The sequence below is a fragment of the Nyctereutes procyonoides genome, unplaced genomic scaffold, assembly GCF_905146905.1.
Source record: "Nyctereutes procyonoides isolate TBG_1078 unplaced genomic scaffold, NYPRO_anot_genome, whole genome shotgun sequence".
NCBI classification, from domain to species: Eukaryota; Metazoa; Chordata; class Mammalia; order Carnivora; family Canidae; genus Nyctereutes; species Nyctereutes procyonoides.
In genome coordinates, this window is record NW_026575042.1 from 44,120,996 (window position 1) to 44,137,494 (window position 16,499).

At 36.3% G+C, this 16,499-nt stretch overlaps 1 protein-coding gene across 1 annotated transcript in view; it reads left to right on the top strand.

The window, feature by feature from the left end:
• Positions 1-268: 268 nt before the first annotated feature.
• The window catches only part of CPB1 (carboxypeptidase B1), a 32,069-nt gene continuing 15,838 nt past the window's right edge, over positions 269-16,499 (top strand). The window contains exons 1-6 of the mRNA XM_055321521.1: positions 269-339; positions 449-524; positions 5,776-5,900; positions 13,702-13,801; positions 13,889-13,990; positions 14,834-14,935. Coding sequence (XP_055177496.1) covers positions 269-339; positions 449-524; positions 5,776-5,900; positions 13,702-13,801; positions 13,889-13,990; positions 14,834-14,935 — 576 coding nt within the window. The remainder of the gene's footprint in view (positions 340-448; positions 525-5,775; positions 5,901-13,701; positions 13,802-13,888; positions 13,991-14,833; positions 14,936-16,499) is intronic.

Here is a 16,499-nt window from a genome sequence, read left to right on the forward strand (position 1 = left end):
ATTTTATTTAAAACTCATTTATCACCAAACTATTCAAGGTCTGACACCCACATTAGATAGGCTGAAGTTGAGATTATTTGCTCTGTAGTCACAGGTGTTGAGAGAGATATCCTCCCAGACCTTACAGAGCTACCAAGGCAACAATGCCAGGAAAACCATTAATCAAGATTTGATAGTGCCTATCTGCAATCAGAAGAAGAAAACAAAGAACACTTTGGATTATAAAAGCAGGTAAAAAACATCCAAAGGACCTAGTCAGTCAGTCACAATGTTGGCGTTCTTGATTCTTGTGACTTTGGCCCTAGCATCTGCTCACCATTCTGGTGAGCACTTTGAAGGGTAAGTAAGAAACTCTTTAAATGAGCAAGTCCTCTTCCTTGCTGTCCCCCAAATTTGAATGCATTACCCAACTATAAATTGTCTCTTCTTCTACTATCTCACCATTCAGTGAGAAGGTGTTCCGCGTCAATGTTGAAGATGAAAATCATATCAGCTTACTCCATACATTGGCCAGCACCACCCAGGTAAATAACAATCCTGTAATATAGGTTTGCGTCACACTTACTTTAAAATCTTAGCGTGCACTGTGACTCCATCAAAGGAAGAATGACTAAAATACTAACCATAGCAATAAATAACTTGAAAAACATTCAATGCCACAATACCTTCTTTTTCTGCCTAAATTAGATTGTCATAGCCCTATAGGATTATAAATCCATGGCAACTTTTTAAGGAGCTGACAGGACATGACAACTGGATGAGTTGGAACTGTCGCAAAGGTCACACAACATCTAATGTACAGTCATTTCCCTTCTAAGGCAAAAGTGAAAAATGATCAACTTGGATATTACTGAAAAACTGGGCTTCTGTCCAACTCGAAATTCATTTCCACATCCCATGTATCATCTGTTCCCTTTGATTTTCTTTCATTCCAAATCAAACAGCTTGAATTTTCATGACCTTGATTCAGGCCCTCTTAATGATATGACATGAAGGGTGGGGGCAAAAGAGGTAAAAAGCCATGAGTGATTTCCATATTTTTCTTTTACTTTCAAGAAACCAAAATCTCTATGCTACTTAAAAAAAAACCCACTGTATATGGCGTGAGAACTGATATTTTTAATTATATATCTAGTTAGCTGGAAGCTATTGCTGACCACAAATAGTTCACTTGGGCCAAACATGTATCTTCATAAAATATAAACCAAAATAATTTGCTAGTCCCTAAATATCCAGCTATTTATATCTATCCATCTACCGTTCTATCTTTTTATAGAATTTTTTTTCTTTTTGCTTTTAAGATATGGGAGAAAATGGGGCACCTGGGTGGCTCAGTGGTTGAACATCTACCTTTGGTTCAGGTCATGATCCCAGCATCCTGGGATCAACTCCCGCATCAGGCTCCCCACGGGAGCCTGCTTATCTCTCTGCCTACGTCTCTGCCTCTCTCTCTGTGTCTCTCATGAATAAATAAATAAAATCTTTATTTAAAAAAAGATACGGGAGAAAAAAGAAGGTACAGTATCATAATCTGAAACATCTGAAAGTTTAGAAATGAAAGAAAATAAAGTCATTTATTCTAGCGTTCCACTCAAATCTGGAATTTACTCCATAGAAATACCATCTCTGGTGGCTAGCCCTAATATAACCTGTTTGAGTATCTCCAGGGATGGCAGGAATACTGCTTTTCAGGGTAGAACATCTGCCTTATTAGTCATTCTAATTGTTACATGAAGCTGAAAGCTACCTTCTCTAACTTTGGTCCATTGGACCTAGCTAAGCCAAGTATGTTCTCACCTCTAAGATTTATTTTTTCCAGGCCTTCTATAATTTCTCTTAACACTGGTATATAGACACCTGATCATTCTGGTCACCTCTGGATATAGTTCAATCTTTCTGTCTGTATCTCTTTTTTAAAATGTGGCTTTCTGAATTGACAAAAGACCTCTAGGTATGCCCTGATTAATACATATTACAGGACCATTCCCTGTCTTCATCTATAAAGCACACATTTATTAAAGGGGCTTGAGATTCTTTTCAACATCTTGAAAATTATAGAATAATTTTAGTTTATAACAAACCTATTGTCCCATCGAAACCATTAGGTTATTCTTCTTTCACACGAATCACCCTCAAACAAGGTATTATTTTTTCTTGCCTAATTTATTTTTAACCTAAATGCAGGATTTTTATATTTATCCTGTTAAAATTTATCTTTATAGCCTGTTTTCAGCATGTTGGGATCATTTCAAAAACAAATTCAGTCGTCCAAGGAAATAATTCTTCCCCCTAACTTTGCATCAGCAGCAAGTTTGACAAGCATGCCTTCCCAACTTTTATCTTTGTCTCTGAGAACGAAAAATATTAAGTCAATCAGGGGTTAGCACAGAAGTAGAAGCCTCCTTTATGGTTCATTCATTCAATACATATTTATCATGAGTCTCCAATGTATTAAGTATTGAAACTCATGCATTAGCCAACTATCCGCAAATAAGTTTGCTCAACTACCCACATTACTGTTAGCTGTAGCTAAAACTGTGCTTTCCAGCTCATAAAGAAGATTATAAATGCAGAGACTTGGTCAAATGTTTTGCTAAGATCCAGATTCAGCATTCTATCAGGCTAGTGGTCTCTTTCAATAATAAGATGAAGTTAATTAGGCCTGACTTACTCTTGCTTTAAACCATGCTGGCTCCCAGGGATCACAGCTTCCTTTTCTCAGTATTCACAATCCATCTGCTTCCAGTTTACTCTGCAGCTTTGCCAGAATCCATGCCAGGCCCCAAGAGCTCCTGCTTCTGGAATTCACCTGTCTTCTTATTTATGAAATCCAAGATTCACCCCCTCTACTCCTTAGTGATTTCTTCAAGCTCTGATTCCTCCAAGAGTGCTGAGAAAAGTTCTGCAATCAGATGTGCAGTTATTTTTTTAGTTACCTAAAGTTCAGCATTTTACAATAGGCTAGAGCAGAGAATCTGGACTCAGATTCCTGGGTTCAATTCCTGGTTCTACTACTTGCTAGCTGGACCTTGAACACCCCTCTGGGTCTCAACTTTATCATTTGTCAAGTGAGAGGAAGAATAATATTTACCTTATAGTATTGTGAGATTCAAAAGACCTAATATAAGTAAAGCACTTAGAAAGAACTTAAAAATAGTGAGACCTAGGTAAGTACTTATTATTACCATCTTTAGAACTGGAATTTTGAATGCAATTTCCATGGCCAGTATAATCTCCTCTCTCTTCATTTATCTTAGGCCTCAATGTTCTCTTTCCAAAGATGGTATTCCTGCTAAAAATCATAACATGTGACAAATTCTTTACTTATGGTAATTTCATCTCTCCTGAGTAGAAGAAACAAGAAATAGTATATCCCTTTGGAAAAGACAAAAGCCAAACAAGTGTTAAATAGGGTGACTTTCTCTCTTCCAGCTGCAAACATCATGCTTTAGCTCCAACAATGGGACTGCATGTTTCTTCTTCATTCATTTTATTTCCAACATGAATGAAAAGAAGATTTTTATTCTCCTTAGCAATCTTGCAAGTGCAGCATATTCTGGACTGTAGCCTTCCTGATAAGATCATTACAAGGGCATCTAGTCTTTGTATTCATCCTTGGCCATGTGTCCTTCCTCCCAGCTTTTAAACACATCCTTTTACAAGCTGAATGTAATGGAGAGCTGTGACCACTTGGGACTCTAGCAACCTCCTCTTTTCATCTGTAATTATATAGTAAGAGTTTTATTTCATCTCCTTGCAGTCAGAATTGCACTTGTTCCTTTATTAGATACATTAACCATAAAACCTATTCTCTTTTCTCTGTACTTTCTTGAATTCTATTTTTCTATGGTAAATTACATGTTAATCTATGCCCAGAGTAACATGGCTATAGTCTTCCAGTGTTCCCATCGCTCCCATTGAACTTTACTACTGAGTTCCTCCCTGCTGTCTGGAACTAAGCCTCAATTAGAACTCACTTCTTCCAAGAGGAAAAGAAAATTCCATAAGTTAAATGAAGAGTCTATCAGATGTTCAACTTATAGTCAAATGCAAGAAATGTGAAGAAACAAATTTGTATAAATTTGTAAAGAACCAAAGATCCCCAATACCAATATTTACTCTCTTCTAAGCCCAAAAGAATTTATAGTATATATACTACTTTGTCTTGCTTTTGTGCTGGTTTTTAATATATTTTAAGAAAGATTCTTAAACATGCTTTCTTAAAACATGCTTTCTAAAAACATTTCTTAAAACATGCTTTCTCCTATTACGTGCTTGTCTTTATTGCCCTCCTCTTTACAATGTTGGCTAACTAGAATTCATCACCAGCCCCTTGCTTTCTCTGTTATTATCATGGCATGTCTTTATACTTTCCCCACTATTTTTTAACTTTTCATCCTTATCCTCTCATCTCTGACTCACTAAATCACATTGTGTAGCCAATCCATATCAAATCATCAATACTGTCTCCTTTCAACACATTAGTGACAACCACACTCACATTTTTCTTCTGGAATCCCTTCTGATATTGTCCTAATGCCTCTGCCTCCTACTGCCCTGATATTCCCTATGGCCCCGACTCATGATTCAGCACCCACTAGACATCTACAGTGGTCTAAAGATTACCAGAACAGGATATAGGTTATTGGATTCTTCACAGGCAAGTGCATCTGAAATTGAGTCATCTTAATATCGTATCTGATTAGTTTCTACTAAATGACCTCCAAGTCTTTCCCAAACTCCCTTCTAAGTCTCCAAGCAATGGTCTTAAATATCACCTGCCACATCTCCAACCCGAGACTAGCTTATAAACACCTAAACAGGGATTGGGTGAGACACAGGGGCAGAGAAAGACCCACCATTAAGCTCACCCCAAGCTTGCAGGACTTTCTCCTGCTCAAGGAAAAAACAAGAAAACAGAAACCTGAGAGAGGCAACACATCCTTGGTTATTTTTTTTCCATGGAAAAAGGATATTTGAAACCACACATCAACAAAGAAAAACACTAGAATTATCAAATATGTTATTCGGTTATTTTTGTGCATAATTTTCTCTAAAATCTCCGCCAAAAGGACAGAAGCTATATTTGATTTGCTCACTAGTGTATTCCTAGTCTCAGGCACAGAGCCTAGCATATTGTAGGTCCTTAACAACAGCTGATGAATAATTGAACAAATAAAAATGTCTGGATCTTTGAGAGCATTTTGTTTCTGGTCATGATGCCAAGATGACCACTGGGGAGAATACATTTTCCTTTCCAAAATATCTCCTCCACAGGTCAGACATGCAGATACTGGTTCTGCACATTACTATGACATTCACAGTGCTGAGTTCCAAGTACAAATTAATTAAATAAATCAAATAAAGTAAAAAAGGAAAAATCAGTTCCTTTCTATTAAATTTTGTGGCTCCAGTTAATTCATCATCATTCATTCAGCACCACTGCTATCACAATAAGTAACTGCTCTAGAAAATCAATAAATAGAAAAGAAGCATTTATAGAATACTGAAATTAACTAGCATTATGGGAAATAATTATATGTTTTTCATGCTTGATGATAATCAATTAAGGCCACGTATGTATGTATAAACATTTTTATTGATATCTGCTTGGTCCCAATTCTTGTTCACTCAAAGGAGACATTTTAAAGAGATTTCATGGATAATTTGAGTTTGAAAAGAACTCAATGGAGTAGAGTAATAGTGCGCTTGCTGATGATAATTCACCCATTGAATTAGAGGTGTCAAATACAATGTATCTTACTCCTTATTCAGATTGACTTCTGGAAACCAGATTCTGTCACACAAATCAAACCTCACAGTACAGCTGACTTCCGGGTTAAAGCAGAAGACATTTTGACGGTGGAGGATTTTCTGAAGCAGAATGAACTACACTATGAGTAAGTTTATGTTTTATAGCTATTAAAAATCTCTCCCATGTATGCTCTCATCTGAGCCTCTGAATAATCCTGGGAAAGTGAAAGGAAGACCAAGATCATGGCTCCCCTGGAGCCCACAAATAGATTGTGGCAAAACTGGCCCGGGATTCCAATCTTAAGACTTTAAGCCTGATAGATCTTGTATTTAGTTCTTGCTCTAATAAAAAAAATGGATTTGACTCTTGAACCCCAATTCAGCATGATATCTGACCTACTACTGGTTTACAAATGATATATAGACCATAGGGCAACTCAGTGAACACTCTATTATCAGCTAGACACAGTTTCAGTCCCAAATCATATCAAGTCTTCTTTCCAAGTGAGCAGCCAAACCTATTATGAGCTCTAAGGACTCCCCATGCTCCTAATTTTGTGTGTGTGGACTCAATAAATATTTATTTCAACTTAACCAATTATTCATATATTTTGTTATCATTTGATTTTTTTTTTCATCATGGTAAGTGTACTCTTTAATCCCATCCCCTATTTCTTCCATTCCCCCACCTACCTTCCCTCTGGTAACCATCAGTTTGTTCTTTATAGTTAAGAGTCTGTTTTTTGGTTTGTTTCTCTCTCTCTCTCTCTCTTGTTTTTCCTTTGTTAGTTTGTTTTGTTTCTTAAATTCCACACATGGTATTCGTCTTTCTCTGACTGACTTATTTCACTTAGCATTATACACTAGCTCTATCCATGTTGTTGCAAGTGGCAAGATGTCATTCTTTTTATAGCTGAGTAATATTCATATATATATATTTGTGTTTGTGTGTGTTATAGATAGATAGATATAGATAGATAGATATAGATATAGATATAGATATAGATATAGATATAGATATAGATAGATAGATATGCCACATCTTCTTCATCCATCATCTATCAATGGAGACTTGGGATGCTTCCATAATTTGGCTATTTTAAGTAATGTCGCAATAAATGTAGAGTACTTGTATCCCTTTGAACTAGTATTTTTGTATTTTGGGGGTAAATACCTAGTAGTGATTTTTAGATCATAGAATAGTTCTATTTTTAATTTTTTGAGGAACCTCTATACTGTTTTTCCACAATGGTTGCACTAATTTGTATTTCCATCAACAGTGCAAGTAGGTTCCTTCTTCTTCATATTCTCGCCAACAATTGTGGTTTCTTACGTTTTTGATTTTAGCCATTTTGATAAATGTGACATGGTCTCTCACTGTAGTTTGTATTGCATTTCTCTGATGATGAATAAGGTTGAGCATCTTTTCATGTGGCTGTTGTCTATCTAGATATCTTCTTTGGAGAAATGTCTGTCCATGTCTTCTCCCCAACTTTTAATTGGATTATTTGCTTTTTCAGTATTCAGTTGTATCAGTTCTTTATATAAATTGGATACTAACCTTTTATCGGATATGTCATTTGCAAATATCCCATTATTCAGGTTACCTTTTAGTTTTGTTAATTATTTCCTTCAGTGTGCAGAAACTTTTTATTTTGATACATCCCTAATAGTTTATTTTTGTTTTTATTTCCCTTGACTCAGGAGACATAGTTAGAGAAATGTTGCTAGACCCAATGTCAGAGAGATTAATGGCTATGCCCTCTTCAAGGATTTTTATGGTTTTGGGTCTCATACTAGATTTTTAATCCATTTTGAGTTTATTTTTGTGTATGGTGAAAGAAAGTGGTCCAATTTCATTCTTTTGCATGTAGCTGTCCAGTTTTCTCAATACCATTTGTTGAAGAGACTGTCTTTTTCCCACTATATATCCATACCTCTTTTGTCAAAGATTAATTGACCATATATAATTGTGGGTTTATTTCTAGGTTTTCTGTTATAATCTATGTGTCTATTTTTATGCAAGTACCATACTGTTTTAATTACTACTGCTTTGTAATATAACTTGAAAACTGGAATTGTGATACGTCCAGCTTTGTTTTTCTTCCTCACGCTCCTTTGAGATTAAGGACAATAATAGGGTTAGACTCAATGGTTCTTCTATCCTTCAACCCCCTACAGATCTCCCACTATCTCTAATGGTAGAAGTTATGGAGAGAAGGACTGAAATAAAGGAAAGTGATTCCCTAAAGGCCTAGACTAGAGTTGGCTAAGCTGATCAGCCCATGTCTCCTCTCCCCAAATACCACACTGGTCCATCTAAGCCTTTTCAGATAAGAATGCCTTCCTAAGTACAAGCAGTTGTCCATTGTTGATTCAACAAATAGGTAGGAAGTGCCTACATATACCAAGTACCAAAAAGGACAGATATGGCCCCACCTCCTTCAGAAGAAAACAAACTTTATACAAAAAGTAGCAAAATAATGTAATACATGTCAAGAAGAGTAAAGAGCTAGAGATAAGGGGAACTGACCAACTCTAAAGAATCAGGGAAGGCCACCAGCGGAAATGAGGCTTCAGCTGAGAACCTAAAGATGAGCCAGTTAGCCAAAGAAAAGAAAAAATCATACTCTAGGCAGCAAACAGACTATGGTAAGCTTAAAACTGGGAGAGACCATGCTAACCTGGAAGCATTTGCACTAGAGGGAAGAAAGATGAGATCTCTCATCTAAAACAGAGTTCTTCCTCCAGGAAGTAGATCGGTAAGAAGCAAAGAGGCAATGTCAAGCTCCAGTTCTGAACATTCAAATGTTTACCCAACACCTCAAGACAAGCTTAAGTCTTCATTTTATTTTGAGTAAACATAACTTAAAATTTTTTAACAGAAATTTTGTCTTGTTTTTCACATCTTAAAAATATAGAATAGTATTTATGCTAGTGAATACATCAGAATCATTATCTATAATGTCTGTGCAACATCACACAACCAGTAAATGCCCTGGAGAAAAATAGACCAGATTCAAATCCTAGCTCTGCAACTTCCTAGATGTGTGACCTTAGATAATTTTCTGAACTTCAGTTTCCTTAAAGATATAATGCTTCTCTCAAAGGACTGTGAAGATGAACTAAAACAATATATAAGTAAATTGCAACTGATATTACCATTACTGAATGCTGCTATGGTTTCCTACTGTACAGAGCAAGATAATACATTTTTTAAAGGTCAAAGGAAATTGCCTTGTTTAACCCCATTATCATGCTTCATATAGCTTAGCTATCTGCTTCTGCCTGAGGGAAGTGTCAAAATATGACCTTATGAATTGACTGTCTTTTTAAAACAAAGATATAATACAGTTAAGTTTCAAAATTTGATTAAGATTCATGTCTGTGACTTTTTGCTCTTCTTACAACACTAGGAAGAACGTCTAAAATCCTAGCCTGTAGGAGACTTCAGTAATAGTTTTTAAATGACAGTTTCTTTATAATTCTTTGAGGAAAAAACAAAAGGGATATCAGAGACCACAAGCTAACCCTAGCTACCTGAATGATGTCCTAATTCTACCTATCACAAAGTAGAAAAATGGCTTCTAATCATATATCAATCTCCCTTTATCAGGTGGAAAATTCGCATCCTTTTTTAGTAGATAAACTTTTTGGGAATTGGGTGTGAATGTTGTCTCACCTAGAACATAGGCTATTCCCCAAGAGCTAAGCTTTTGTTAATTTTTGCTTCTCTGTTCACTGTTTAGCACTCTTGTAGCACACAATTTTCTAAATATTAAATAATAGTAAGTCCCTAGAAACACTAGAGAAACACACCAGCAATATCCTTGCTGGGGCTGCAAGTAGTCCCTATGTATTCCATTATTACCTCATATGGTAACTAATTTGTATTTAGACAGTTTCCTGCTGGCAAGATTTTGTAGTTGTGTTTATTTCCAACAGGAACCATCTACTGCACTAGTTCCACCAAAATAGCTTTGCAGATTTTTCCATGGTTCTATCCCTCTTCACCAAGACTTGTATCACTTTGGCAGCTTTAACCAGTTTGAGTTACCATGGGAAAAAATTCAAAATGTGTCGCACCAAGAAAAATAACTGCCTCTTATGCTTATGTCTCACCCTTAAGCATAGAAAGACTAGGAACAGGATGGTGCAAATGAAGCCACGCTGACAGACCTTTTGGTGGACAGGCTTTCACAGAATACCTACTACAAACTGCAGGAAGGTTGTCTTTGCCCTATCCAATCTAGGGAGAGACTGTTAGTAACTTTCTATAACATTATTTTCCTGTGTATTTCACACTAAGAAACATGTCCTTGAACAGCAATGGGTACATAACAGTGTTCTTCAATAGCGATGGAAATGTAGTAGAGGAACTAACCAAATACTCCTTTTTCAAGAATCTATAAGGGGAGAAAAGTGAATCATTTCTCTCCTTCTCAGATATCCTGTTCCTTGTTTTGTTGGGAGTTCCTGTTATCTAATTTCCCTGCATGTTTATAAAAAAGAAGTTGAATAGCACTATAAAAAGAACACATAAAAGTATAAAATAGTATACATGCCTCTGTATTTTGGAGCTGTAATACAGTCCTATTACATTAAGAGGCATTGCTTTAATCTCCTAGAATAGAAGCTCATTATTTAGTAATAATATTTGTAATATAGCTAAAGTAGTGCTTTGTCCTAAATCTAATAAAATCAAATAATCACAAGGCTGGAAAGGATCATTTGAGGTCAATCCCCTGGCTTCAGGCAAAAGTTAGCACCACATTTTAGCCTCAATCTGATGTTATTTTGCAACTTTCTAGAGAGTACTTTTACTCCTGGGTGTCAGCTTAAATTAACAGGTTGTTTGTTTGTTTGTTTTATGCTTCTTCGTCCTGATTATTTATGTAAAGGGTTAATAGTTAAACAATAATAACTCTAACAGAATGTCTCATCTAACTACCAAACAAAAGATTAATCCCTACATAGTCACTGATTCTCCTAAAGAATGTGAATTTAAATATTAGGTGCAGAGAAAGGATAGCAATATGCTGTGGAAGGTCAATTGCCCCCTCTACTCAGCTGGTTCCTGATAGATCAGAGCTGGCCATGGTTATGGTCTTGGATACAGTTGTCTATTGAATGTCTTGAGGCTGTGAAATGCCTGGGAGCATTTAAGTGATGATTTCTTTACTCTGGGCACCCACTAACAAGCCATGTAACCTAGATGATATCGTACTCACTCACTGACAATGAAAAATCCTGTTAAAGTGAAAGTAGATGTCGCTTACCATTTCTATTTTTTTTTTTAAGATTTTATTCATTTTTTCATGAGAGACACAGAGAGAAAGGCAGAGACACAGGCCGAAAGGGGGACTCAATCCCAGTTCCCAGGATCACGCCCTGGGCCAAAAGCAGATGCTCAACCGCTGAGCCACCCAGGCATCCCACGCTTACCATTTCTTCTTGGAGTTTAAATTCTGTCATTCAGCCCGAGAAGTTCACCTTTGTTATGCAGGATTTGTTCTTTCAAACTGATGATTTGGGAATGTATCTGTTTTCATTAAGATTTTGGCCAGTTGAGGGGCACCTGGGTGGCTCAGTGGTTGAGCATCTGCCTTTGGCTCAGGTCATGATCCCAGGGTCCTGGGATCTAGTCCTGCATCAGGCTCCCCCCGAGGACCTGCTTCTCCCCCTGCCTATGTCTCTGCCTCTCTCTGTGTGTCTCTCATGAATAAATAAACAAAATCTTAAAAAAAAAATTGGCCAGTTGACTTTTTTTGTTTTCTTCTTAAGGTTTCTGTTCTTCTTGTTTTGCTTTGGTTTTAGTTTATTTTTAGTTTTTATAAATGTCATATTTGAAAATCATTTTCCTGAACTATCTATTCTAGGTGTTTTCCTGGACTTTATGAAGTTTATGGTAACCGGCATTTTAGTTAAAAAAAATTTTTAATAAGCCTCAAAAGACATCCATGACCAAGGCCTATAGATTTGAGTCAAGCCACTGCATTTTAGAACTGTAAAGGAGACTTAATACCAGCTAATCAAATGCCCCATTCTAAAAATTATAAAAGTAAGACCAGAGATTAAATGATTTATCTGAAATCAACTTACAGTTAGGCAAAACTACTACCCCTGACCTTTTGATTCCCAATTCTGGATTCCTTCTACTTCTGTCCTATCCCCTAGCTATCCAATCTGGGTGCCGAATATAATATAGCACTTACTACAATCTTTGGTATTATGACAATGCCTAACTATAGCAGGCAGAATTATGGGCCCCCCAAATGTCTATATCCTAATCCCCAGAATACCTGAATATGTCACATTACATGGTAAAGAGGAGTTAGGGTTGTAGATGGAATTAAGTTTGCTAAGCAGTTAAAGTTAAAATAGATTATCCCAGATTGTCCAGATAGGTCCAACATGATAACAGGGTCTTCACAAGGAGCAGAGGGCGGCAGAAGAGGAGGTCAGAGTGATGTGACAGGCAAAGGACTGGAGCTGCTGTTGCTGACTTCAAAGTTAAAAGAAAAGGGCAAAAAGCCAAGGAACATGGGCGCCTCTAGCAGCTGGAAAGGACAAGGAATCAGAATCTCCCCTAGAACTTCTAGAAAGTACATCCCTACTGCCATTCTGATTTTAGCCCATTGAGACACGTGGACTTCTAGCCTGCAGAACTGTAAAATAATCAATTCATGTTGTTTTACACCACATCTGTGGTAATTTACAGCAGCCGTAGATACTAATACACTAACAAAATGCTGATGGCTGTTCAAGGAGAAATTTTCTTTCTACAAGCTAAATTTTTAAATCTCCTCCTTTTCCCTTTTCTTTTTAATACCACCTTAAGACAGTTAAGACTTTAAAATAGTATTTTGCCTTTTGCTAGGAAGCAAATATCATTTAGCATTAATTTATTGCATTTTTCCATAAACAGACAAGTTCATTCCCAAGTTAACCAAATGAAGGAGAGTAGGAGGGAGGTTCAGAGGATGTCCCTGACATACTTCATCAGAATGCCCTTGGGGCAGCCACAGGAGAAGTAGACTTTTGATGTGTGGCTACAATTTTCTGTGTGTCAGATAAAAACATTTCAAGGCTTGACTGTGGATAATAGAAGTTTCTGCAAACTAGCTTCTGTACGTAATATTCACAATGCTGTGATCAAGGACATTAATGTTCATAAAATTTTGTTCTTTCAGAACATACTTTCCACTCAACAGTAGCAAAGACAAATGAAGTCACATATATCCACATCTTCCAGCCTGTCTTTGTTAACAGAAACTTTCACCTGAACAATCTAAGAAATAAGCAGGCCTCAAAGATCTGTCACCAATTTTCATATTACCTTGCTACAGAATCACCCTTTGGTTACTTTAAACTAGCCAAAAGACAAGCAAGCAGAAACTAGTTCTTTAAACCCAGCATTTTTTGCCTAATAAATGTTTAGTTTATTAATATTTCTGTATTTCCATCCATCAAGATATTTTTCTCAAAACCTGGAGAAAGGCCCTCAAGTGACCAACTATCCCAGTTTACCTGGGACTGACTGGTTCCAGGGACATGGGACTTTTAGTGCTAAAAACAGGAAATTCCTGAGGAAGAAAGACCACAGATAGGGCTCAGGTGCATATTTTAGTGTGACAACCTAAGGTCCCCATCCAAAATACCCAATGTACCAGAGAAAACCATTTTGTGAATTTAGGATCTAAGGACACCTAAATATGTCCAGTTTAGGCTGAGAAAGGGCCTGCTTTGCTCGCACTCTCCAATGATATATTCACTCTTTGTGATGAGCAGCTCAGGTTAAAGGGCATCAGGAACAATAAGAGGACACATGTGACTCAGTAGAGAGTTTTTTGCACCATTTACTAAAGCAGTGACTCTGGTTTGTTGCATATGTTCACTGTGAAATACTCTTATGTTCAAAGGAGCATCTCCTTTGGTTTATTACAGGGTATTGATAAACAACCTGAGATTGGTGCTGGAAGGTCAGTTTGACAGCCAGGTCCGTGCAACTGGACACAGTTATGAGAAGTACAACAGATGGGAAACGGTATGACGTGCATATTATTTAGACAGACATTTCTTTGGGAATTGAACTAAGAATGGCACATTAATCCACAAATGGTTGCATTGGTAGATAGAGGCTTGGACCCAACAAGTCACCAGTGAGAATCCAGACCTTATCTCTCGCAGATCCATTGGAACCACATTTGAAGGACGCACTATATACCTCCTCAAGGTAATTATTTTAACCATGACCTTGCCATGTCTCAAGGCTTTAAATCAATGAATTCTAACACATTAACATCTGTTTCCCAGACATGCTCATCCCAAACATTGTTATAACTCTTTCCCTGCCTATATGCCCCAGGGAATCAAACATATTCCCCAGCTTCTTTTATCATATGTGGATTTTTAAATCATTATTTTGATTTATTCAAAAGGAAAATGCAATAAAATAAGAGAAGTCCTATAAATTTAACCACATTCCTGTAAGCAATGTAAATGATCACCTACCTTGATGAAATTCTTCTCTCCCAGATGTTGTTTGCAAATCCATTTGCTAAAGAGGTTCATAAACTTCACGTCTATCAGACAACATTACAAAGCGTATCAACGATTTGTTTCTGTCATCCTCTAATGCCATTTTTGTCATGTAATTCTAATGAAGAAAATAAAAAGACAAGGAGTAAGTGGGAGAGAAGGAAAAATTCTTACAAGATTAGCAACAATCATGATTACTTCTAATTACTCATCCAGTTGTCTTGGTCATGTCACCTAATAATAGCAGCTGAAAATAACCTCCACGTGAGTACAATTAAGCAGGGTAATCAGCATCTTCTGAAAATATGAGCTTGTCAAGCTTAATAAAAATAATAAACAGCCATGTAAGCCTTCAGCTCAAACATTGTGTCTAGAGGCAAGAACATACTGTGCTAGTATTATGTTTTAATTTAATCATGGGATATATCTCTTGGTGCTGTCAAGCTTCACCTGTTGAATCCAAAGCCCAGAAGGGTTGTGAATGTTAACCCCTGAATGTGATAAATCACCATTTCCCTTTTCCTTTTGTTTGCAATAGGTTGGCAAAGCTGGACAAAATAAGCCTGCCATTTTCATGGACTGTGGTTTCCATGCCAGAGAATGGATTTCCCCTGCATTTTGCCAATGGTTTGTGAGAGAGGTCAGTCTATGTAGAACAATTTTTGGGCGAGGGAAGTAGAAAATATTTTTTATTTAAGTCAATTTCTTATAATCTAGCTATAATAAGAGAGAATAATAACACAGAAAAAACTCATAATTCCAAGTTTCCATTTCTGGGTATTAGTTTCAACTTTCACAAGAGACCGTTGTAAGGTAAGGTTTTAAGACAGTTATCAAATTGTATTTATTTAGATTGACTCATCTGAAACCAGCAGTATACTACATAGATCATTTAAAAGTTAATGATTGTGGATAAATCACTAGCTTGATCATTATCTTCTGAACAATAATCATTGTATACTTCAGGAAAAAAAAAACGATACATGGCAGTCCCTACTGCAAATGATACTGTTTTTCATTCCTTATAATTCTAATAATAAAATATATGTAAAAGCCCTTTAGCTGAATTTTTTAAATGTCCATGAGCCCATATTGATACAGATAAATTATTCAATATATAAATAAAAGGGAGAGAAGGCACAACTTTCTCTTAAAGAACAATTACAACTAAGGATGTGCAAACTATGAACAAGCCAGAAAATTATCATTAGAACACGAGGGCAATAACCATTTCATGAAAACCTATGTATGTTTGCAAAAATTAATGAGTGAAAGTTCAAAGACAAATGGTATATTTGCAGTCTCAAAGTATCTCCCCAAAAATATGTACAAAATTAAAAAGGCAAACTTTACAGTGGAGAAACTTGGCAGAAACTTAACCAAGGGATCAAGATTAACATCACCAATAACATCACCAGCATAAAGACAATCAGTATCACGAACCCCCTGATATTACGTACTGAAAAGACACATCATCTGTATGGTATCATTCCTCAAAATTCATAAAGCCTTCTTCTAATCATAAAAACATGAGACAAATTCAAATTAAGGGACTTTCTGCAAAGCAAACAGACCAGTACTACTGAACACGGTCAAAATCATAAAAGACAAGGAAAGACTGAAGAACTCTCACAGAAAAGAGGAGACTACAGAGACATGACAACCAGGGCAATGTGGGACTGTATATTGTATCTTAGAACAGAAAAAGGGTAACAGTGGAAAAGCTGTGAACTTTAAATAAAACCCATAGTTTAATTTATATATTGTACCAATGTTAATTCCTTCCCTTTTATCATTGTACCATGGTTAAGTAAGATGATAACATTAGGGGAAGCTGAGTGAAGGGTATATGGGAATTCCTTGTATTTGCAACTCTTCTCTAAGCCTAAAATCACTTCAAAATTAAAAGTTTAAAATACTGAAGTACTTCTAAAATATAAGAATACTATTATATACAATATACTGTCTTTTGTGTGAAACACTTCTGTATCTATTTGTCATGATCTTGGTTTCTAGACACGTTTTGTATCCAATTCTAACCATTTAACTTCAATGGATATCTCACCATCTGCTGTACAGAAGGAAAAAACTTTTATCATTATTTTGGTTATCACCAAGATTAGAGCACTAAAAGAACATGGTTCTATAGCTTTTCCAGGCTAAAAATCATGCATTTTAAAGAGTCATGAAAAATATATAAAAAC